Below are 25636 nucleotides of genomic sequence, written 5' to 3'. Positions count from 1 at the left end.
ATGGGCGGCATACAAATTTAATAATAATAAATAAATAAGTCTTCGGAGTAATATGGATACAGACTATGCTGCAAGTGTTGACCACTTGCTAAAACCTGTTATGTAATGAACAAATATACACAGCCACAGGTGTTATCACTGCTGTCTTTTGCATGGTCTCATCTATATACCCAGTTGCAGAGCAAAGCAAAGCCCTGGCACACTCTTGTGATAACTGAAGGAAGTTTGCCCTTTAAGACTTCTGCCAGAGTACAAGGCAACAGGTCCTGTGAAACAGTTTAACCACTTCTCTAAATCTGTTTTCATTTAATTTGATAATAAACTACTCCAGCAACAGTGGTACCTAGCAAATCTTAGTCCCTCCTCACTAGACAATGGTTGACAGAACACAGGATGCCCCCTCAATCTCTCTACAATTTGAAAACTACCACAGGGCAGGAGCAAGCCTGATCTTCAAGATGCTACATTTCTTTTTGCAGGAACTTTAAAGACTCCCTCAAGCTCAAGGCCTGGTATTTACATGGACACATCTGTATCATTTTCTTGGCAACAATGCAGTTGTGACCTCCCACTGCTTTCCGGGAGGCTTTTTCCGGCTGTTATTTATTTTTTTGCCCACCAGCAGTGTTAAAATCTCATTTCAAAAAGTCTAAACCTTCCCAATCTTTGGGTCTTCCTGTTGGTCTCCCAAAGAAGTCGGCCAGCTATTGTCTGTGCAGGGAGGAGCTAAGCGTGTCCTGTTTTCTCGGCTACAGCGTTGTTCTCCCGACGGCAGAGATTGAAACTACGAAGTTTGCGCAGATGTTACAGACCGTCACACCTGGGACAGGTGCGCTTCAGACACTGGAGCGCGGCTGCTTCCAGCTGCCAGGGAACTCCAAGCAAACTCCAAGAACTCCGAACACGAGGAGGAATAAGCCCTTTTCCTCCAGGCCACGCGGTGGCGCACTCCCAACCGTGACGTTTTTTTTCGTTTTGCTGTGTTTTGGTGCTTTCGAGTCGGTGTTGATTCACAAGTCCCTGCCGGTTTTTTCGGAAGCGGTTTGCCATTGCCTCCTTCTAGGGCTGAGACAGAGTGACTGGCCCAAGGTTACCCAGCTGGCTTCGTGCCTAAGGCGGGACTAGAACTCACAGTTTCTCCCGGTTTCTAGCCCGGCGCCTGAACCACGACACCAAACTGGCTCCGCGAGTTACGCCCTCCATAACTTCCAGCTGCTCTTCCCCCTCCTCCTTGTTAGCTTCAACGCTCTCAGCGCTGGCTTCCCATTGTTCCTTGCGCGGAGCAGCCGCTGTTCCTTCAGATCAGGCTGTGGGCGGGAACGGAAAGTTTAGTCGGGAGCTTGCGACTGAAGAGGAAAAGGGGCGCGGGCCGGGTGCGCGCGCGCCTCCTTAGAACGCTGTCCCACCCATCCAACGCACCCCCCCTGCGCGGGATAGGAGACGTGGTGCGCGCGCTTGGCGGTCTGAGGGAAGGAGGCGAAGGCGGAGGGCGGCGACCGCGATGGGTCCTGACCGAGAAAGAGTCGCCCGGGGACGGCGGCGTTGGTGGCTCCTCCGGCGGCTGTGAAGGGGCGGCGTAAGGGAGGGGGATGCTGTCCCGGAAGAAAACGCGCGCCGAGCTCTCCAAACCCGGCGAGGTGCAGGGCAAGTACGTGATCAAGGAGACCAGCCCGTTGCTCCGCAGTGAGTTGAGACCTGGTCGGGGAAGGGGAGCGGCGAGGGAGGAAGGAAAAGAGGGGGAAGAGAAAGCATTCCCTCTCCGGAAGGGAAGAATGGCCGGGGGCGAGGGCGGAGAAACTCGAAATCGCGAGGATGCTTTTTCCAAAGGGAGGATTGACTTTAAGACAATGGTGGGAGAAGAGACCCAGCGTTAGGTTTACATCTCAGATCTTGTTGCAAGCTTTACTTCAGCCAGTTCAGCTTCAGCGTTTTTTAGATAGGGGCAGCAGCTTCAAAAAGCGGTTTCGCTCCAATAGATGAAAGCAAAAGGATTGAGATCTTTTGGAAGATCTCTAGATAAGGTTAGAAGATCAGCAGGGGGTGCTGGTTCTCACTTGTCTAATTATAACAACAAATACAAACTACAGTACCCCCTTTTGACCTCCTTAGTTTAAGCTTTTTTTTTTTCCCCCAGTACCCTTTGGAGGGACGAACCCAAAGTAGGGTATTTTGTGAAAGGTCTTGTGAACTTGGTCCTGGTGTTGCTGGCAAATACCAGGGCTGAGATATGCTCACTGACGCTCTTTTTCTTAATTCTCAGCATATGTCTACTTGAAACAGTCAGTGTTTCATCTCTGTTTCATATGCTTTGAGGGTCTGGGGGAAATAAAGTATATCTGGCAAGTGCAAAGTCTGTCCGCCCCTGTCAGAGCCCTCAAAGGCAGAGATGGGAAACAAATTGGACTTAAATCAGCTGTAGTTGTTGCTGTTTGTGCTCATTTCTTTAAGGAGTTAAATCACTCTTGTACTGTTCAAAGGCCAAGTGTAGGCCATATGACCTTAACTTTATCACCTTATAATCTTTAAAAGATTGTGCATGGTTAACCTAAAGCTTTCTAGTTTGGAGAGAAGACAGCTGTGGCTGTGATCTCATTCCATCTGCAGTGGGAGAGCAATTTTCTTTTGAATAAATTGGGTGGAGGAAAGAAAGATGCTGGTTATGATCATGGGTGGTCTTCATCCTTCCCATCTTCTTCTCTATCATATCTAAATCTGACAGGTGCTCTCATATTTATAATCTTTATCACCTAGCAGCTAAGCAGCAGGAATTTGAAAAGATTGAAAATGAGTTCTCTCTACAATGCATAATTAAATTGCAGAAGCCTACATGGATTGATAAAAATTTAAAAGACTCAGTTAAAACCAGGGAGGGGAAAGGTTAGCTATTATGTTTGAATTAAATTTTCTTGCTCAGAGATGATGTACTTGAGAACTTCTAATACTAGCACAAAACAAGGATGGCTTTTCTCTCTTTTCCATAAACTTTCAGTTGCCTTGCAGTAAATAGAAATAGAATAAGGAATCTGTCAGACTTTGGTTTTATCTAACAAGGTAAACTGTTAAATAAATAATTGTTTTTTTAATTGAAATGAGGTTCACTGATTAAAAGAATCCAGGTGGGGACCAGTAATTTTCCTCGATTCTTGAAGTCCTGAATGCCCTGAAAAGTAGTTTGAGGTTATAGTCTGAATAAGCCAAACCTTTTTATTTGAAAAATACATCCTGTTCATTGGAAAAATGTTATTACAACTTTCAAAAAGTTTGCATAGCGTAAGGTTAAGATGTTGGACTTCAACCAGGGAGACCAAGTACCAAATCAATTTGTGCTAGCTGACCTTGGGTCAGTCATTCTCTTAGCCAAACATCTTATACAGAGGCTGTTGCAGGGATAATTTAACATATAAATAGTGCTACTCCAATAGCTTACCTAGATCAGTTTTTTATCTCAGAAAACTAAGTTGTATCTTGACTCAGACTTGTAGGGGAGGTGGGAAAGGTTGAATTTGATATAAAAATAATGAACTCTGTCTGGTCAGAGTTTAAAGAGCATGTAGGAAAGGAGATACAGTACCAGAATTTCACATTAATTACTCCAATGCTATAATATTTCTGGTTCCATCATTGACTTCCCTTAGGCCTGGTGGAATAACAGTGTTTGATATGCAAACTTAGAATGGGGCTGTTTTCTTGCTGACAAGTGAAAAAGTGAGGCAAAATGAGACACTTTTAATATTAATAAAGCTAGAAATAGGTTTAGATGAGGTATAGGCAATTTGTGAGTGCAGGACTGCATGTACAGTGCATTTGGAAAGTATTCAGACCCCCTTCACTTTTTTTCAATTTTGTTTTGTTGCAGCCTGATACTATAATCGTTCAAGTTCATTTTTTTTCTCATTAATCTACACTCAGTACCCCATAATGACCAAGTGAAAACAGAATTTTAGAAATGTTGGCAGATGTATGAAAAAGGAAAAACTGAAATATCACATTGGCATAAGTATTCAGACCCTTTAATCAGTACTTTGTTGACGCAGCTTTGGCAGCAATTACAGCCTCGAGTCTTTTTCGATATGACGCGACAAGCTTTGCACACCTGGATTGGGGGATTTTCTGCCATTCTTCTTTGCAAATGGGACCGTTGGTGGACAGCCATTTCCAGGTCTCTCCAGAGATGTTCAATAGGGTTCAAGTCAGGGCTCTGGCTGGGCCACTCTAGGACATTCGCAGAGTTGTCCCTAAGCCATTCCTGTGTTATCTTGGCTGTGTGCTTAGGATCGTTGTCATGTTGGAAGGTGAACCTTCGGCCCAGTCTGAGGTCCTGAGCGCTGTGGAACAGGTTTTCATTGAGGATATCTGTGTACTTTGCTTGCTTTCCCTCAACCCTGACTAGTCTCCCAGTCCCTGCTGCTGCAAAACACCCCCACAGCATGATGCTGCCACCACCATGCTTCACTGTTGGGATGGTATTGGGCAGGTGATGAGCTGGTTTCCTCCAGACAGAACGTTTAGAATTGAGGCCAAGCAGTTCAATCTTGGTTTCATCAGACCAGAGAATCTTGTTCCTCACCGTCAGAGTCCTTCAGGTGCTTTTTTGCAAACTCCAAGCAGGCTTTCATGTGTTTTGCACTGAGGAGAGGCTTCCGTCTAGCCACTCTGCCATAAAGCCCAGATCGGTAGAGGGCTGCAGTGATGGTTGTTCTTCTGGAACTTTGTCCCATCTCCACACAGGATCTCTGGAGCTCAGTCAGAGTGACCATCGGGTTCTTGGTCACCTCTCTTACTGAGGCTCTTCCTCCCTGATTGCTCACTTTGGCTGGGCAACCAGCTCTTGGAAGAGTCCTGGTTGTGCCAAACTTCTTCCATTTGAGAATTATGGAGGCCACTGTGCTCTTGGGAAATTTTTTTGTAGCCTTCCCCAGATCTGTGCCTTGCAATAATCCTGTCTCTGAGCTCTGCAGACAGTTCCTTTGACCTCATGGCTTTTGCTCTGATACAGTATGCATTGTCAGCTGTGAGGCCTTCTATAGAGAGGTGTGTACTTTTCCAAATCATGTCCAATCAATTTAATTTACCACAGGTAGACTCCAATCAAGGTGTAGGAACAGCTCAGCAACGATCAAGAGAAATGGGAGGCACCTGAGCTAAATTTCAAGTGTTGTTGCAAAGGGTCTGAATACTTATGCCAATGTGATATTTCAGTTTTTCCTTTTTCATACATTTGCAAACATTTCTAAAATTCTGTTTTCACTTTGTCATTATGGGGTATTGAGTGTACATTAATGAGAAAAAAAATGAATTTGAACGATTATAGTATCAGGCTGCAACATAACAAAATTGAAAAAAGTGAAGGGGGTCTGAATACTTTCCAAATACACTGTATTTATAAGGTCCCCTTTTTGCAACTCTCAGACTTTCCTCTGACCGTCATTGCCTGAAACTGATAGCATAATTTCCTACCATTTTGAGGGGACAAATGGATGAAGTTTGTAGGATATGCATTAAAATGACATATTATGGGTAAAAAGAAAACTCCCCCACCACCATCATTGGTTTTACAACCTTCAGTTGCCCCTCACAAATATTAAGTGTGGCCCACAGCTTTAAAAAAGGTTATCCACTCCTATTTTAGATGAAGTTAATCAGTAGAAGTTAAAATGATTTGACTTAATTTTTGCCTTAGAGAAGGAAAAAGAAAGGTTTTCTTACCACTCTCCAAAATAGCCCCTTGAGCTTCTCTTTTTAAACTGTTTATTCTATTGCTGTTTTGCTTAGTTGAGACTAAAAAAAAACAAGGGAAATTAGATTCAAGTTCAATTTGGGCTCACAAGTGGGAAAACGTCTTCTCTGCACTGTTTGTTAAAGGTTACAAAAGCGTGAAGAATCTAGATAAAATTAGTTGAGCAAGCTTAACACTGGATAGATCTATTTATGTGATGGAGGGAAAATTAGAGAGTGCTAGTCTGAGAGAATCACTGACAGGAGTGGAGAATCTGATGTATTTCAGATGTTGCTAAACTCCGTCTTCTGGTAGTTTTAGCTTGCAGTTATGCAGTATCTAGAAGGCTGCAGATTCCTTACTTCTGATGAGGCTTGAGAAGTTATTATACCATTTTCTACAACAAACTGTCATAACTGGAGATTTTGGGAATTATAGTCTCAACATAAGGGCACTATGTCAAGCAAGTTCACCCTATAGAGTAAGATTTATGGAATTGCATAGAAATCCATATTAGCAATATTCATAAGACAATGGTAACACACTTATATCAAACACAAAATAGTCTGTGTTGGTTGTTGTCTCCCCCCACCTCAGTATTTCCAAATACACTAGCCCACACTGTATTATTATGATATACTGGAATAATATGAAATAATTATATAGCTAAATTTAGTAGAAACTTGAGTAACGTGATGTTCCAATATCTCAGCAATGTTTCATACAACTTGTAATTCCTTGATTTCAGAAATAGACATGGATGACTATTATTTGTTCTGCATATCACATTAAGCCATCATTTGATTTGTTTGAGTTTGCCTTAACCTGTTTTGTGGATGTACCCATAATTACTTATTGATGATGTGCAAGGCAGACCACTGTCAGATGTTTAGAAAGTGCTGAGTATAGATGCAATCTATGAGCAGATAATGTTTACAACCATGTTATATTGAACAGTGAGTGTACATACTTCAGAAAGATTGTACAGTGTGGCTATCTCATGTCTAACTAGACCATGATTCCACATATATCAAAAGTATAGGTTCTATTTCAGAACATCCCACAAACTTCCTGAACATAATCTTTGGCGTTTATGCTTAAGATAGAGCCATAAAGTGGCAGTGGAACAGTTTTGACCCTGGCCATGGTATTTATTCATGAAGAAGTGTAATAGATTTTCAGATGTATAAGAATATATAGCATTATCTTACTCTAAATAAAATGGCATTAAAATCTTGCTGAGAACTTTAATTCTTTCAAGCTTACAATATAATGCTGGAAAGTTTAAATATCTTGAGGTTGCTGCCTAGAATGTTGTTAGAATTGTGCAGTTCGGGGTTCATGTAAAAAAAAAAACAGTCCTCCTCAGGGCTGCTATGTTTCTGTTTTACAATGTTTAAAATTTAATGTATCCAGTCTTTCCTTGTTAAAAATCTTTAAATATCCTAAGTTGTATGTATTTATTGTTACTATAATATTCTGCTATAGATCTGATGCCTTCATTCATCCGTCATGGTCCAACCATTCCAAGACGAACAGATATCTGCCTTCCAGATCCAGTGTCTTCTGCCTATTCAGCAAGTGGGGATGGAGCCCTTTCCAGAAATCAGAGCTTCCTTAGGACTCCAGTGCAGAGGCCTCCTCATGAAATAGTACGGCGGGAAAGCAACAGGCTCTCTGCCCCTTCCTACCTTGCCAGGAGTTTGGCTGAGGTCCCTCGGGAATATGGCTTATCTTCACAGTCCTTTTTAACAGAGGCCAACTCGGTTACTGAAAATGGAGATGCTGGATCCCGTTACTATTTTGGTCACTTTTATAATGATCAAAGACGACATCAACTGGGGGATCATGTTCAGGAAGAATATAGATACTATGAACATAATACTGACCTCATCCAGAGGATGTCACAAAATCAGGGAAGACACAGTTCAGGCAAGTATCATTGGGCTTTTTATACAAAATCTGCAATTCGATAGCATAATTCTCTTTTTTGCTCTATGTAAAAAACAGCATCTGTACAGTATTTTTTATGCTTTTGCTAGTAAAATTCAGGATGGCTGAACATATTACCATCTGAAGCTGCCTTGCTTTGAGTTACAGAAGAGCTGGGACCATGTGTAATTACACCTTGTATTTTTATTGATGTTACCTTGACACACTGGCTCAAGAATCAAATTATTAGGAACACAGCAAAAAACTTGGGTGACAGCTGTGAGCAAGAACAGTGTCCTAGGAGTGTGCAAGAGGCGTATGCATTTCCTCCACTAATTTGGTTAAACAGAGTTGTTCTCAGAGCTGCTGTGATTACCATCATTTAGTGAGCTGGCCCATGGAAGTACCCTTTAAGAGGACCCATACAGAATCTCAGCAAAAAATGAAGCCAGCTCTGAAGGGTTCTTTCTCTTAAGTTCCTTTATGTTTTGCTTGTTGGTGTTTGCTTGTCCATAAAATGGGCTTCATCAACCTGATTTAAATTCATTAAGGTAAGAACTAATGTAAAGTTTGATTTATTCCACTAGACATGCTAGTGATTCTTTTGTCCTGCTGCCTCTATGGCACATTTCTTAACTTTTTAATATGTTATATGTTTAAAGCTCAAAAATGAGGAGTTAATTTATCTCCAAGACCATCCTTCATAATTCTTAGCAGTACCTTCTACTCTGATTCCTACAGCGGTGACAAAGTTTGTAAACCCTTTGGAGCAATCTGTAAATCTACAATACTGTGTCTTACAGTGTGGTCTGAGCCTCATATAAATGGTTAGATGGTATTCTGGTTAATGGTATTCTGGTTAAACAAACCCCAAACAGTGTACTGTTTCATGTCTTTATTCGTTATTTATTTTTATTTATCAAATTTATCACTGCCCATCTCATTAAAAAATGACTCTGGCTGGTTTACAAAGAAATTAAAATCAATTAAAAATACAGTATAAAATGGTCCTGAATAAATAGAAAATAAATATAATCCAAGAATAGATTTTAAATTGGCAAATAGCTTGGGGAGCGTTATCAAGGCACCAGCCACCCCCAGGATTGGGTAAGATTCTTGTTGCCCCATGAAAGCTGGTAGAGCTAGGTCTTTAATCCTTTCTGGAAAGCCAGGAAGGTAGGGGCCTGCTGCACCTCTGGGGGGAGAATATTCCAAAGGAAGGGGGTAATAGCACAGATGGCTCTCCTCCTGGGCCCCAGTAACCGACATTCTCTCGCTGACAGGGTCTGTAACATGCCCTCTCTGCCTGACAGGGTGGGACAGGTTGATGTGATGGGAGTGAGATGATCCCTCAGGTAACCTGGACCCATGCCATGTAGGGCTTTAAAGGTACTAACCAACACCTTGAATTGGACCCAGAAGCAAACTGGGACCCAATGCAGCTCCTGCAGTAAAGGTGTTATATGTGTCATTCTTGGGGCACCCAAAATTGTCCATGCGGCCACATTTTGAACCAGCTGTAGCTTCTGGATACACTTCAAGGGTACCCCCATGTAGAGCGCATTGCAATAGTCTAACCAAGAGATGACTGGGGGTGAGTGACTGACCGGAGAGCCTCCTGATCCAGGAAAGGGCATAACTGGCGCACCATACAAAGTTGGGCAAAGGACCTCCTGGCCACAACTGCTGTGTGCTCCTCAAGCAGGACTCATGAGTCCAGGAGGGCCCCCAGATTATGCAAGGGATCCATCTGAGGCAGTGCAACCCTGTCCAAGACCAAAGATGGTAAATACTTGGCTACAGAGAGGCCTCCAATCCATAGCCACTCAGTCTTACCAGGGTTCAGCTGAAGCCTGTTGCACCCCATCCAGACCCCCACACCTCCAGGTACCTCAAAAGGGTGGTCGTGGCATCAGTCACATTGCTTGGGATGGAGATGTATAAATGAATATCACCTGCATATTGATGGTACCTCATCCCCTGGTGGCGGATGATCTCACCCAGTGGTTTCATGTAGATGTTAAAAAGGAGCAGAGAGAGTACTGAACCCCGTAGCACCCCACAATGGAGGGGTCGTGGGCTGGACCTCTCATTCCCAATCAACACCGACTGGGATTGACCTTGGAGGAAGGAAGAGAACCAGTGCAAAACTCTGCTGACCACTCCCAGCTCCCTAAGTTGACCCAAAAGGATACCATGGTTGATGGTATTGAAAGCTACTGAGAGGTCAAGAAGAGCAATGATGGATGCAATACCCCCATCCCATTCCTGCCAGAGATCTTCCATGAGTGCGACCAATGCCATTTCCATCCTGTATCCGGGCCTGAAACCTGACTAAAAAGGGTTCAGATAATCTGTTTCCTCCAGGATCCTCTGGAGCTGCAACACCACCACCTTCTCAACCACTTTCCCTAAAAAGGGGTGGGTGGGAGACTGGATGAAAATTGTCCTGTATGATGGGATCCAGTGATGGCTTCTTGAAGAGGGGATGCACCAACACCTCTTTAAAGGCAGCTGGGAACACTCCCTCCTTCAAGGATGAATTCACCATCTCCTGGACCCACCCACATGTCACCTCCTGAGTAGCCTTAACCAGCCAGGAAGGACATGAATCTAGTTAACAAGGGGTGGCATTGACCATCCGGAAGACCCTGTCCACTTCCTTGGGTTCAACAGGATCAAACCGTTCCCAGATAACAGGGTAAGACCATACCCTGGGGATCTCTACAGACCATGCCTCATGCTTGGCATCCAGCTGGAACTGGATCCAAGCAATTTTATCCTCCAGATGCCTGGAAAACTCCTCTGTGTGGCCCTGCGGATGGGTCACTGGGGCCCCCCTTCCCAAACTATTGAGCCAATATTTTCTGTACTGTGCTTAGAGGGAAATATTTTTAATTTGGTGGAAAGCAACCAATATGTTTTAATTTTATATTTTGCTATATGGCATTTTAAAATATAAGTTGCATACAAATTATTGTAAGTATTCACTGTCATTTTTGGAAAGTGTACATGAAAGTTTAGATTTAGTAACAGGTGGCACCTGCATTTGTAGCAATTACATCAACCAATAACAATTCTCATTAATTGTTCCATCATCTGTCCATTGTTCCAGTAGCCTGCTGGATCATTCAGGTGGTGTTTTGCAAACTTGAGATGGGTGGCAATGTGCTTTCTGGAGAGCACTAGTATTCTCTTCCCATAATGCCACTCTTGTTCAGTGCTTTCTTTATTATAGACACATGAACCCTGACATCATATAATGCAAGAGTGGCCTGCATGTCCATTGCTGTTGACTTAGAGTTCTTTGTTACCTCCTGGAGTATTATATATTTTGATCTTGGAATGATTTTGTTGAATGACAACACCTGGTAAGAGTAACAGTGTTGTTACATTTTCTCCATTTATATAGTATCTGCTTGATCATGAATTGATGGAAGCCAAAGACTTTGGAAATTGTTTTATAGCCCTTTCCAGGCTCACAGGTATTGACAACCCATTTTCTGCAATTTGGGAAGATCTCTTTTGATTGGAGCATGATTCACATCCACAGATGTGTTATGAAAAGCATACTTGAGTGATGGTACCCAACTGGTTTGACAGGCAGTGTTTGAGAGGCCACAAGTTAGATTCTGCTTCTGGACAGGCTATAGGAGGCCATGGTGCCACCACAGGAAAATATAGGATTGAACATTTTTGGTGCTTTTTATGTTTTAGAGAGGTTTTAAGGATGGGAATGAAGGCTTTTGGGAAGGAAGTTAATTCCATTCTCACCTCTAACTCTCCAAATACTAAAACGGGGGGGGGGGGGGGAACGACACCCACCATCACTTAAAGGTATACCATTTATTCTTTGCACCAAAATGGCTACATTTCAACATTTTGCCTCTCAAAGCCCTCCCACTTCCATTCTTATCTCAATTTTGGAAAAGAAAGAATTAAAACATGTGTTGCTGCAAATGGGTCATTTTGTTGCCAAAACAACAAGATGCTTTTTTGGCAGTATGATCTTGGGGTGCTGGGACACTGCATGCAAGCACTTGTTGCCTACCCTGGCCTAGCAAGATCCCTTTATGTTTATATATAGAAAAGTCAACTTTTTTCATAATACAGTGAATAAGCACAAAGCTTTTTTTTTTTTTAATGTCCAAGTTGCCAGTTGAATGATTTAGGAAGCTGCTATTAAAGTGGTAGGTGTCATTAAAAAGTTTCCTCAATGTACTGAAGAGTAAGGAATACCAACCCTTGAATCTGAAGAAAAGCTTGATAGAAGTGAAAGTTAATAGATATTTGTTTCAGAAATATGAATTTTTTTGGTGTAAGAGCATGTCAGATCAGATTTTTTAATGTGGTTTTCTTGTGTTTGTTCTGGGAAGTTTATGGGATGCAGTAAATATTTGAGTATCACCTGTAGAATCGTAGTACTGGGAAGAGCATAAAGAGTTCAAAATACAATATTTATATTACACTGTAGACAAAGGGATATGTAGGTATGTTATGCATTTATCATATGTCTTGTGATATTGCAATCAAGTTGTTTGTTGTGAGCAGTTTGAAGAGAGAAAAGGGATGAAGCTGTTTGTCAACCCCTCCTTCCCCTGTTTTGCAAAGGATTATTTTATTTGAAGAATTACTGAGCATCAACAAAGCAAATTAATTGTTTCTAGTTTTCCCTTGTGTTAAATATAATCTCATCTTCCTGCCACAGAACCAGGGCATTCTGAAGTATATATATCCAGAAACCTGATGTCGCTAGCTATGGAAAGAGATGGCTCCTTTCCCAGTTCTAGCCCTCCCTTGCTCCAGAGAATATGCACTCTGCTAACCATCCTTATGGTTAGGACCATATCAACCATATATCTTTTTTTCCTTCACTTTATTTTGCTTTTCTTTCTCTTTTTCATTTTTCCTTGAGTAAAACCCATGGCTCGCAAACTCACAGAGAGCAACACGTCAGAGCACTTTTCTAATAGCACAGGGTGAGCAAGAGGGTCATTTTCCAACTGGGCAACTATGCATACTCTCACTTCAATCAAAGCTGCAGTTCCCAAGTCACCAGCTATGAGCCCCATGGCTGCCAAATCCCCTCACCATCCTTTGCAAGAGTATAGTATTCTCATCTGCATTCCCCCATCCTCAGATCCTCTCCTGACTCCTGTTGTAGAAGGCAAGAAGCAAGCCACTTAGACATGATAGTGACACCTCCCTTCAAATCCAGTCAGATAAGGAAGAGGGGGAACTGTCTCTAGATGAGGAAGAGAACCTGCAGTCAGCCTTTGAGTCTATCAGATTTTCTAAAAAGTAGGTTTCCATGACTGCCCAGGAAGTCTGTAAATTCCTGGACCTGGGAGATCCAGAACCCCATCTCCCTCCCAGACCTCTGATGGGTCTTCTGGCAGCAGAGGTCATCTCTGTGTTCTAGCAACCCTACCACCTCCCTTTCAACAAGAAGACCCTGAAGCATAGTGCAAGCCCCATTGGTAATGAGAAGTGTTCCTTCCTTGCTCCTAAACTGTATTCTTTTCCTCATCCAGTTCTAGACCTGCTCAAATCCCTCAGTGGATCTCTTTGTGGTAACCCTGATTTCGGGAGCTATCGTGAGTAAACATCCAAACCCCAAGAAAATAGAGAATTTGCAGTGCACAGCACAGCACAACTTTAGCCATAAGAGCTTTCCTGGTTACCTCAGTCTTTTGCCACAGTTTTTTTTTTCTCTGTAGGCCAGACAAGTGGAACCCAACCATCTAGAGCATAGGATGTTGAGATCAGGCAAACAAATTAACCAAGGTGGCCAACTTCATGGCAAATGCTAGTCTGGACAATTCCTAGTTCTCAGAGGCTTGGTGGCTAATATAGCTACTAGGAGCAACTATGATTGAAGAACTAGAGTAGACTCTAAATCCAAAACAGTCCTTGTGTCTGGTGTAATGTAGTCTAATCAAGACCAAGCACAAAAAGAAACCCGTGTCCTTAGTTTTAGTAGGGGTTTGATATGTCCCATTTCAGAATGTCCTGGCTTCACTGTAGGAAAACAGGCCATTGGGCTTACAGTGAAGGTTCTTTTTCTACATCAGAGACAGGGCATCTAGTCCATACAGGAATTATTAGGGGGAAAAAAGATGAAATGTCTACGGGGAAGGGGATCTAATTACAAGATTTCTATATTGTGTCAATCCAAGGACACTAAACGTATACAGAATTCATTTTACGTGTCTCTTATTCCTATCTTTTTCAAGTTTTCTTTGATCTCTGGGTTATCATTTCAAAACTGGGAAATTAGTTACCTCATTCCACAGGAAGCAACATCAGAAATTCTTCTAGTCCTACCTTTGGAGCAAGTGCACATAGAGAGCCAGGGAGATGGCCTTGAAACACATATTCAGAAACCAGAATGTAAACAATGAGGATAGAGTGGGAAGTGAGATAGTAGTAAGAAAAGACTCAGGATGCCTCTTCCCTGACTCATTGGGATATAAGAGGGAGAGGAGAAGAAGCACAATTAGACTTGCAAGATTTTGTTATTACAGAATGTCCAGTTTAAGGTTGACCCATAGTTAAGAACAGAGCCTATTATAGCAAAATTCAAGTTAAATATATACACAGTGGTTCAAGTTAATTACACAATACTACTTATACAGTATTATACAATAATACTGTTCTGGCTTACATACAAATTCAGCTTAAGGACAGACCTTGGGAATGGAACTCGTTCTTAAACTGGGGACTACCTGTATAGCCTATCTCAATAAAGTATAGTTCTGGTCTTCCTGTGGAATGTGTTTCCTGATCTGGTCTATGTCAAAAGGCTGACAGTGGGAGGGAAATACCCACTTCAGGATACCTATTGCTGCTGTAGAAAAAGGACCTCTGTAGCAAGTCCAATATAGCATTTTGGTTTGTTTGGAAAAATATACTTGGTATATATAGCATACTCAGATTGTCAGGTCTTGAAATCTAATTATGTCCTTCTCTTTCCATTGGGCTTTCCATAATCTCCTTTCCCTGCTGATTCACAGAATATAAATTTTAAAGAGCATGGGCAGGTTTGGTGCCACTGGGGTTTCTGTTGCGGGGGTTTGGTGGCCTGACTGGCCTGACAATGGAAGTGAAATCAAAAATTGCTGGCTGGCTGGTTGCCTTTGTTTAATTCTGAGGTTTAAAGACAGTGACATTATGACAGAGGAAAGGAAGGCCAAGCCACAGCTAGTGCTTCAGCTTTCTCTTGGTTTCTTTCTTAAGGCAGCTCATTGAAATAAGAGAAAATAAATAAGATGCTTAAGTGAAATGTCAGGAAATTACTTTGAATTCTGGTCTCAAACTTTGGAGGAAAAAAAAGGAAAGCTTGCATCTTTGGAAGCAGATTGTTTCTTTTACCATCGGTTGAGAAGCAGTTAATATGTGAGTGGACAGAAACTAAAAATGTGGGTTGCCTATTCCAAAGAAATAAGAGGACAGAGTAGAAATATTGAAATGAGGAGGAATGGCAGACTTCATGATATCCTCAGGCATTTACCCTGTGGTTGAGACATTCTAAAATATAATTCCATGCGGAGTATGTAAGCTTAAACTCTTTTTCACATTTTGTGAAAGAGGGCTTTCAAACTAATTACCACACACTTACTGACTGGTTTTAGTGGAGAGGAGTTTTACCCAATTATCCTAGTCCTTATTTTGAAACTTCCCTTGCATCAGGAGACATTTTGATACTCTCAAGAACATACAGCTGTAGATTCTATGCATGAATTATTCTTAGAGTTCCCTCAGAGGGATGGCCTTTTAACACTTCAGTCAAAATGCATCTCATAGATTCTTTCCCTGAAAAAGATATTATCTGGTGAGAAAAGATTTGGAGAAAAATAGGAAAGTTCTCGTAACAGGATGGATTACAACTGGAAGATGATGCAATTCCCCCACCCCCATAACATTCTTTGAATGAAGTTTTTGCATACCAGAAGTCTTGTCTGGAAGCATCCTTGGAAACTTCTCATTTAAGAGAGTGAGGTTGTTCTAAGTCAAATCAAACCAGATGCTCATGCTTCTGTCTCCAGGCTCTTCTCTCACAGCCTGTCTACCAGGAAAGAGAGGAACGTGTGCATACAACCACCATTACTTTGAAAAAAGCTAGAAAATCATACTAAGCTAATTAATGGACCACTACTACCACACATCCCAAAAAGCATTTACATCAAGCAGTGTGTGTTTAGGTTAGTTCAATGATGAGTAGTGCTTCATGGTGGAGTGACATAGAATTGCAGTATTACTGAGCAATTCTGTTGGGTGCAAATGAGTTGATAACTGTTTCCTGGAAGCAGTAATTCATATAATCATAGTATTATACTTTTTAGCCACTCTACTCAGTGGTGTCATGCAATATCTGCAACATGGTTGTGCTGTCCTTTTATGATGACTGTATTGTATTAATGGCCTAGGTAAGTAAAGATTTTAAAGCATGTGAAATGGTCTCCAGAAATTTTGATTTTTTTTTGTTTAGTTTCCCCAAGAAAACATTTAACCAGTGATAGGCTTTGATCGAAGAGTTGGCTGTCTTCTCTTTTCCTTCCAAATTGGCCAAAGAAACCGAGAGGGTCTCTTCATTTCTGCCAGCATTTAAAATAAGCCAAATTCTCATTAAAATCAAATACTTAGGGAGAAACTAACAAGGGGTCCTGTGGTCTTTGTGGCTTGATAAATTCCTGTAGAGTAAGGAAAATGAATTTGACAGAAATATGCCCCCCCCCCAAAAAAAATACCTAGGCAAAAGGGGCTGAAACATTTTTTAAGTCCTGGGATAATATTCAGAAGTGACTCAGGCAGATGCCTCCCTGATTCATGGGAATATAAGAAGGGGGAGGAGGTAAAGCACAATCAGACTTTCAAGATTCTATTATTATAGCCAGGCTAGTTTTAGACTTCTTGCAGAATTGATTTCCTGGTCTGGTCTACTTAAAGGGACTGACAAGTCCTGACTTATCACTGGACAAGAGTAGTAATTTGACCTGCTCTACAGTGACAGTCTCTTTCAACCATCAATCTTTTCCTATGGAAAACCTGAGCCAGCCAGTCCTCTTGTATAGAGCAATGGTGCAAAACATCATTTCTGCAGGTAGCATTTTCTTTGATTCCCATTATACAGTACCTTCATCCTTTCCCACATGAGAGTGATGAACACAATCCCAGGTTCAAAGTGATGAGATAGTAGATGAGAACTAAGAACCTCCTTTGCCTGTTAACTTAGAAAAGTGATGCTGTTTGGAGCAGAATGTACTAAATAACAAGAAGTTTAGTTAAGCCAATGCTGACATAGACTAAGAAAGCTTTGTATGTTCCTTGGAAATATCTTCTCTGAGGCTTCATGCCTAGAACCAAAGGAAGCTCAACCTTCATTAATCTATCAATTTCTTGGAAAACTTTGATTCCAAGATTTTTGACATCTTGAGAAACTAATTCCACAATAAAAACCCTTTTGTTTCCAATCAGTTCTATATGACATGTGACCCAAGTATCTATTTCTTTTTGTTTTCTTTAATGGAAAACATTTGAACTGGAAAATTTGAATAGTGCTTTGTAGCTGCTCATTTATCTAGTTTAGAAGATTGTATATTTTTGGCCAGGTCATTGCCTTCACATTGACCTCTATGTTATTGAGTCTTCTCATGAGTGAAGGAGGGTGTTACAGCTTTTCTTCTAAGAGCAAGCTTGTACTAAAGTAAACTTTGATCCACAATTGATTGGCCATATGGTCAGCACCTGGCTTACACTGGGCTTGGAAACTACTGTACACAGAATTGGGCCTGTTAGTACTTGGATGTGAAACTACCAGGGAATACCTGGTGTTTAGGCTAGACTAGGAAGTCAAAAACATCCTGAAAGAAGGCAGTGGCAAATCATGAATGTACTGTTACTAAGAAAATTGCATTCATCTGTCAATAAAGACACCAGAAGTTGAACCGACTCAAAGTAAAATTTACTTTGGAGCCTATTACAAAAGAATTTCACAGTTTATTGGTGAGTACATGTGAATTTCTAAAAGAAAAAGAGCATGAGTCATAGATGCTCTTTCCGGACAAGAACATTCATGTGAGGAAACTGTAAATCTGGATACAAAGATCACAATCTTCTACTGCTTTTCTGAGGAAAGAAATTACACTGTTAAATGCTATTTGCTTTAATGATATCCTGTTTGGCTTGGTTTTTCAGGCATTGGAAGAGTTGCTGCAACGTCACTAGGAAATTTAACAAACCACAGTTCAGAAGATTTACCTCTCCCTCCTGGGTGGTCAGTAGACTGGACTCTTAGAGGAAGAAAATACTACATAGACCACAACACTAACACAACACATTGGAGCCATCCACTTGAGCGAGAAGGGCTCCCTCCTGGATGGGAACGTGTTGAATCAGCTGAATTTGGAGTGTATTATGTTGACCACATCAATAAAAGAGCACAGTATAAACATCCTTGTGCTCCCAGGTAACATGCTTGTGGTCTTCGCTATAGAACATTTGAATAGATAGAGATAATTGTGCTGTAAGCTAATCAATTTCTTTATTGTATGTATGTATTTTCACTTATTTTTAACTTATAAAGACTGTAAGAATAATATCAGCAACTCTGATTTTTGCATGTTTGTTGACAAAGGTTATTAAAGAGTCACTTTATGTGAGATGGGTGGCTATATAAATACGATAAATAAAATAAAGATGATCAACTATGAGTATGTGCAAAACATTCCCGCTTAGCATAAAGCTTCATGAAATATCCCATTTTGAATATAAAACTGCTATTTCACATGCAGGATAGGCTGTTTTCTAGCATTTTGGAAACAATTGAAGCTTAAACCTTCACACAAAAAATGAAAAATTTTCAAACTTTTTAATCAACTGCTGGATAGCAAATAGCCAACACTTGATTAATAAGAGGTATCTATTATCATTCCCTCCCAACTCTCTTGTAGTAGAGGAATTGACAATTACATTACATACAATTACCTCTACCTCAGTTCTACACAGATATTAAACTCTGGAGAATATACTTAGAAATATTTATATTTATTTTCTCTGGCAGAGAGAATGAGTAGACCAATACTCTCACTTTACAAACAGAAAATACTAAAATGGAAATATTGTGATGTGCCAAACCTAAATTAGAAAACTTGAACTGAAATGGATTCAGGGCTCCAGGTCTAGCATTGACTTCAAAAATTGTCTCTGTTGCAGAGGCCAGAGCACCACTTTTGCTCAGCATCTTTCTTGAGTTGGGGAATTCTAGTCACACTGAAAATTGTATAAGTCTCCAGGAATTTCTGAGGGGCACAATGTTTATTAGCTTTCAGTTGGCTCAAAATGAAGTTTTTAAGAAAGACAGAAAACAGAACACTTAAGTCAAAATGTTCAGTTCCTATTGTGGAAAATGATTCCTATTACATTAATACCCCTAGACTCGTGTCTCATTTTAAGTTTGATATTGTCATTGGTAACTGGAGTTTTAACAAGGGGAATTGTTGATGATTGCTATACAGAGTTGCTGGGAGTTGGGCTGCACATATATTTAATAAATTGTTATCAGTATTATTAATATTATTACTAGTACTAGAACTTTTTTTCATATGTACTCGTGCGTCTTATGGAAGTTTTGCCAAACCTCATCAGTTGTTTTAAATCCTCTTGGTCAGAAATATTGGAGTATACATTTGAATAATTTGTATGTAGATAGATGGATAAATATGAGTTCAGAGAAATTAGCAGTCAATTTAAATAACAACTTAATGGCAGTACTTAGCCAATACAGGCTGATCCCCCCCCAGAAGCCAAGAAAATTCAGATCTGATTAGTACTTGAGTGAGAAATTTACCACCAAACCTGAATGCTCTAAAAAACCATTGAGAAGGCACCACTGGAAACCACTTTCATATTGTTGCCCCAAACTATATGAATTTCAATGAGTTACCAGAAGTTGAGCTTGATTTGAAAGAGACTTTTTTTTTTAAACTAAAAAAATACTTTCCACAGCCTCTAATCACTTGTCTAAGCCAGAAAATCTGTGACTGGTCTTTGGCAGAGTCTGAGGCAGAATTTAAAAGCCAAAGAACATCTGTCTAGCCACATCTTGCTCAACCTAATGCTTTCTTGGTCACATATGTTGCTAGTTCTTGTTGCAAAATATTAGCTGTCTGTTTTTTGTTGTGTCCCTTCGCAGCGTTCCCCGGTATGACCAGCCGCCTCCTGTGACATATCAGCCACAGCCAGCTGACAGAAGTCAGCCTATCCTTGTACCTGCCAATCCATACCACACTGCAGAGATTCCAGACTGGCTGCAAGTCTATGCTAGGGCTCCTGTGAAGTGAGTATTACTAAAACTTTTTTTCTATGCCTAATAATAAATAGCTGTTATAGGTTCAGAATATTGTGTTATGTTTAAATTGGAATCTTAAAGATACTAAGTGTGGGTTACCAAAAGTATTTCTTCTCCCAGAATCAATTTTGTTGTAATAGAATGTGTTAATTGGGTAAGTTTGTTATTTCAGCATAGTGCAATAAATTAAAATGTTTCTGACACGTTCAGTGACATTAATTAGCTTTTCTTTTACATGTTTGCTTAATATGCTCTTGTATCTTCTAATAGATACGATCACATACTGAAATGGGAACTCTTCCAGTTGGCTGACCTGGATACATATCAGGGAATGCTGAAGTTGCTTTTCATGAAGGAACTGGAGCGGATTGTGAAGTTGTATGAAGCATATCGCCAAGCCCTCCTCACTGAACTGGAGAGCCGCAAGCAAAGGCAGCAGTGGTATGCACAGCAGCACAGCAAAAATTTCTGAGCTTCTTTTTTTGCTGTGGACTTTGATGAAGGTTGTCAGAACTCTAAGGGACTTCTTGCTCTCCTTAAAAAAATCGTGAATGAGTGCTTTGGTTAAAATGGCAGCTTCTCCCTAGATCTTGCACCTTTTGTAATTATCTTCTTTGTGTATCATGGTTTTTGAATACAAAAATGTTTGTTCTATTAAAAAGTTAGTTTCTTATTCTGAAAGCTACTGTTGAGGGAAAAGACAGGAACAATTTCATGATTATTGTGTCTGGCATGTTTTTCTAGCAAATGGTTCTACTTTGAAGAAGCAAGATTTCCTTTTTCAAATGGGAAATGTCATTGTAAGTTTTTCATGAAAGTAGGCACACGTTTTTAAGAAATCCTAATTCCCATTGCACAGCTGATGATTCCACAGGTGGTCTTGTATCTGGAGGATAAAGCGATACTTCTGGTGCTGCAAATGAACTAAAATATTTGCAGCTTTAATATGCAAGGTAACCACATAGGGCTATTTTCAGTGGTTGCCTTGCAGAATAATGGTTTTCTGTTTGACCCAAGCACTTAATAAATTACTGCCTTATTTTGTTCAACATTGTTCTGATTTGCTACTGGGCATTTGTTTGAGGAAATGCCATATGTAGGCTGGTGGAAGCAGTTTGTAGCTTTGGAAGTATTCCAGGCAAATAAGGATTGGACCAGCATTTAAGGAGTAACTAAACACGATGTTGGAGGACTGAGCTGTCTTGGCCATATGCAGTAAATCTTATCATGATTAGAGTAGCAGTGAACAGTTTTATAAAACCTTTATTTGGTGGCAAAGTAGTTTTATATTCAAGACTCCAGAGCAACTAATTTTCATCTGTTGATCATTCTGAATTGTTGTTTGAGTCCTCCATGACATTTGTGTTCTGTAAAATAAACGTTTTTGTTTAAAATTTGTAATAGAATATAACGAGGGCTGGATTAGATTTCTCACTTTTTTTTGTTGCCAGCGCAGAGTGGAGAAAGAGGTGGGCTGTGGAATGGGTTGGCCCAAAATGGATTGCACTCATTACCCCATGTTATATGAATTTACCTTAAAATGCCTCTGGATGTGGTAAAGTAGGACAAAGCACCATTCATAGGCCTTGTGAGTGTGTTTGTACGATATGCTTAGTCTGATTACTGAATTAACTCATTTTCTGGATTCATACATGTCATGTACCATGAGCTTCCCCAATAGGCTAAGTTTCCCAATAGGCTCAATACTGAGCCTCAAAAATCTAACCAGGATTAATCTTAAATTCACCGTATCAGAATTAAACCACACACAATCTAATTCTGATTGTTCTTTAAAAAGAATATGTGCAGCTTTTCCCCCGAAAAAGGCTGCTGTTAGGCACAGCAGAATGACAACCATTGCAAGTGAAACAGATGCTGAGTAAATCAATCCTGCCTATTGTGTTTAGCGTGAGACAGGGAAGTTTCTGCATGAGCATTTGGAAATCAATAAAACAACAAATAGGTAATTGTCTTAGGAACAAACTTTTAATCAACAATAAAATAATAAAAACTAGGAACACTCTTTATGCACTAAACAAAAATATATACAGTGGAATTTTCAGACATGTTAAAAAAGGCTTTCCATCTCTTTAACATATAGCAAAAGAAATGTCTGTAGCTTCAGAGAAGGCAAGTGAGTAAGCTGGATGAAGAAAAGTGTGCATATCAAAAGCTTTATGTGTAAATTGGACAATGTTAGGATAATCCCACTTAAATAAGAGTAAAGTTTATATCCAGACCATACTCTTATTCATGAGGTTTGCCTCACAACATCCTCTGAGGGCACATAAAGGTTTTAATGTGCATACTTACCTTCATCAAACTGCATGGATGTGTCCATTAAGTTGCCAGGAGTTGAGTTTGACTCCAAGGAGAGTCTTATCTTTTTTTTCCCCCAGAAAGCCTAAGGTTGTCTTAATGACTCAAGGGGCTTGAATTCAGAGAAGCCCATACAAGCAGTTGTGTTCATGATCATCAACTGCACTGCTGCTGTATCCAGTTCTTGCTGCTTTTGGATGTCAGGGCTCAGCTGTGAGAAAAAAAACCCAGTGTGAAAGGAGAAACAATTACTGTACGATCTCTGGCTTTGGCCTTACTCTTCTAAAAAGATCTGAAACTAGGCAGCATTTTCTAGCGAACCAAGGAGTACTGAGTCTGCAGCAAAATTAAGTCACTGCCTCCTTTTTTAAAAGAAAATGACAGTCATGCTGATTCATCCACTCTCAAGCAGGGCATTGTCCAAATTAAAGCAGCCACACTTAAGCCATTGGTGCATGTGAATGGGTTATCAGTTTCCTCCATCTTCCATTTTGAGGAGTGCCAGAGGTTGGTACATGGATGCAAAAGTGATTAACATGTTTAATGATGTATTTCTTGCACCTCTGTGGAAACATCTGGATTACATAGTCTTCTTCTCTGTCCCTTCCTTGGGCTCCACCTTCTGAGCTGTAGGGAAAGCATGATGGTACAAATGTCTGTGTGTGGCAGCTGCGCTGTAAAGTTTGTACAAAGCCTGAAAACCAAAACAAAAATATCAGGAGAAGAAAAAAGTTTTCAGCTTCTCTTCTGGCTGTCTACTCCTAAGCAGGCATGCTACAGGTCTTAGTACATATTCTTATTTGGCAGAAATGCAGCAAAGCCAACAACATGACGTTGACTGAGGGGTTCAGCTTTTAAAAAATGTCAAGCCCTCATGAATTGCTTGAAAGGGTATGATAGTTTCTAGATAACACTGAGAAGCCTAACTTTTCATCTCCAGCTTGTGCCTTGCCTTTTCAATTACTGAAAGAATTTATGCAAAATATGAAAACACAATGCAAGTTCCTGAGTTCAACTACATGTATTCCACTGGCTGTAGAAATCTGCTTTTTGCCAGAGGAATTGATGTTTTAAGTTATTTCAGGGATGGTATTCTCTAGAGAGCTGACCTTGCTTCCTTTAGCATAAGAGATTTGGATCCTTTCCCAGCAAATATTACTGGGAAGAGCAGTAGATTTAGTGGATACAAAGGCCAGCACTGCTACATGTTCTGCTGAATGGTCTGCTTGTAACAGCAGAAAAGGCCCTTGGCATGGCCCTACAGTTGACTGTCAGGCTCTGCATTATGCTCTGAAAGCCATATTAAGCAGTTTTTTTGTCTCTGATCTGAATTCCAAAACAAAGCAAGCAGTCAGGTTCTGCATCTGCCTTCCCAACTCCAGCCCATGAAAAGTAAGTTTTTAAAACTAATATAATAAAAGTCACTAGCAACATGAACCCACACGCATGCATCATTCATATATGCACACTGGGGAGAAGGAATTGCTTTTACATAACAATAAATTGGCTTACCTCATTTGTATTTCCCTGCAGAAAAGGCAGTTGCAAAAAGAAAGAAAGGACCAAGGTGAGAGAAAGACCACATGGTGTTCTTGCATTTATATTCCTGTTCTCATTTTATCCTGATGCAGTCTGGAGAGGGTACATCCAATCTACACTGCCTCCCCTTCCTCTTGCTAGCTGAACCTATGAAGTTGCCTCATTTTTCCAGCCACTGGTTCATCCAGTCAAAAACTATCTATTAGCAACACTACCCTTCTAGCTAAAGACTTAAGTTATGTATTGACTTAAGGAAAGTTATTTTATCTGAATTCTATATATTTGCTGTTTATCCTTTTAGTTCTTTTGGGGTCTCTTGAACCATCAATAAAGGAGAGAGTTCAGATGGTTAAATACATGCTTTTTCATGATTTTTGCCTTAGATATTTGGTCTGGAAAACAGTATATAAACTATATAAACACTTTAAATAAACCTAAGATCTGCAGAAAACAGTTCTACAATGCACTATGCAAAATATAAATATTTATGCAAGGACTAAAACCCAGGATCCCTAGTTCAACACAGTAACATAATCTAAAACAAACCTTCCCCAACCATGTTAGATTACAACTCTCTTTGCCAAAGCCATCATGTAACCGTGGACACCAGCTATCCCCCTTGCTTACTTAAATGGCAGAGATCAGTGGCACTCTTTACCAGGATCATCTTAAGGATGAAATTGGATACAATTCAAATTCATACATGTACATTTTTTTTAATGATGTTGGATAATGATAATTTACCTTTCAACACCATCAGACTTGGAATGATTTATAAACCAATCTCAATTACCCACAAAGCAACTTGGCCAGTTCAGGTTACAATAGAAGGCCGAGCAGCAGAACAGACACTATAATAACACTAGTCCTCGCAAGAAGAAAATGTCAAAGCATCCTACCTTCTATCCTACGTTCCTCTGCTTTAATGCCATATGGGACTTAGACATGATTTTTGTTAAGGATTTCCTGATCAGAGATGCATTTGCTTTGAGATCTCTTTTACCTTAATTTAATCACTCAAGTGCCTGAAAAGATAACCCAGAACCTTTTTTAGGGCTGTCTTCTGTGTTCTCACATCTGGAGGGCAAATCTGCTAGGGAACCTTAATCTGACCTCAATGCCCTTCATATTGACCAGTTACAACTCTCTCTAGGGTTTTCCTAGTCTTGGGGAAGCCAGAGAGCGGGCATTCCTTGACTTTGATCTTTTCATTACTATTATGATGCCTACTAGTGATTTTCAGCCCTCTAAATCTCCTTCAGAGATACATCTAATTCTTTTTAAGTAAGAAACTCTTTGTGCAACTAAGTCTATTTCCTGTGATGCAAAAGCATACTTCCTTTTGTACTGCAAGCAAACCTTACCCAAACTGCTGTCTTCCCCATATGTTGGATTTCAGTTCCCATCATTTCTATTTAGTATGGCCAAGTAAGGGAACTGAAGGCCAACACAGTTTGAAGGTTCTGGTCTGGAAAAGACTCTGTCAAGTAATTACTGAAATGCTCAAGGGTGAAATGTTCAAGGGTGCACAAAACATGAAATGCTCAAGGGTGCACAGATTTTGGAGGTAGCACACAGCTCTGAGGTCCTGTCTGTTCTAGTGCCTAGTGTCTTTGGGAGTTGGGCGGCATAAACATTTAATTAATAAATAAATAAATAAATAAATAAATAAATAAATGCTTTGGACTGAACAGAGAACCATCTCTCTCTCTCTCTTTCTTCTTTCTCATCCCCTCTGATTCTGTAAAGAAGCTCTTATATTCCAGAGTTTTCAAACTTGT

At 40.4% G+C, this 25636-nt stretch overlaps 2 protein-coding genes across 3 annotated transcripts in view; one reads left to right on the top strand and one right to left on the bottom strand.

Annotated features, from left to right (window-relative positions):
* Positions 1–1147: 1147 nt before the first annotated feature.
* SAV1 (salvador family WW domain containing protein 1) lies at positions 1148–20629 on the top strand. Of its 2 annotated transcripts, none has more exons than XM_088149652.1 (5): positions 1148–1648; positions 7205–7648; positions 17846–18116; positions 19842–19985; positions 20268–20629. In XM_088149652.1, the coding sequence occupies exons 2-5, from the start codon at positions 7210–7212 to the stop codon at positions 20467–20469; spliced, it is 1056 nt and encodes a 351-aa protein (XP_088005778.1). In that variant the 5' UTR covers positions 1148–1648; positions 7205–7209; the 3' UTR covers positions 20470–20629. The 2 variants fall into 2 exon arrangements, with proteins under 2 accessions (XP_088005778.1, XP_088005777.1); XM_088149651.1 differs by having other exon boundaries at positions 1150–1683.
* Positions 20630–21974: 1345 nt separating this feature from the next.
* The window catches only part of ATL1 (atlastin GTPase 1), a 33309-nt gene continuing 29647 nt past the window's right edge, over positions 21975–25636 (bottom strand). The window contains exons 13-14 of the mRNA XM_088149650.1: positions 23829–23843; positions 21975–23010 (exon numbers count right to left, since the gene is read on the bottom strand). Coding sequence (XP_088005776.1) covers positions 22897–23010; positions 23829–23843 — 129 coding nt within the window. The 3' untranslated portion in view covers positions 21975–22896. The remainder of the gene's footprint in view (positions 23011–23828; positions 23844–25636) is intronic.

The sequence above is a fragment of the Python bivittatus genome, unplaced genomic scaffold (genome assembly GCF_059951505.1).
Source record: "Python bivittatus isolate LINGU-HERP-01145 unplaced genomic scaffold, Pbiv_v1 ctg000580_np1212, whole genome shotgun sequence".
Lineage (NCBI taxonomy): Eukaryota > Metazoa > Chordata > Lepidosauria > Squamata > Pythonidae > Python > Python bivittatus.
This window is presented reverse-complemented; position numbering and strand designations above follow the sequence as displayed.

What these genes read in the sequence shown, in the direction of transcription:
- SAV1 (XM_088149651.1), top strand. Translation starts at nt 1,590, where the DNA reads ATGCTGTCCCGGAAGAAAACGCGCGCCGAGCTCTCCAAACCCGGCGAG. An exon ending in AAACATCCTTGTGCTCCCAG is followed by an intron (nt 18,117 to 19,841) that starts GTAACATGCTTG and finishes GTCCCTTCGCAG; the next exon opens with CGTTCCCCGGTATGACCAGC. An exon ending in TATGCTAGGGCTCCTGTGAA is followed by an intron (nt 19,986 to 20,267) that starts GTGAGTATTACT and finishes ATCTTCTAATAG; the next exon opens with ATACGATCACATACTGAAAT.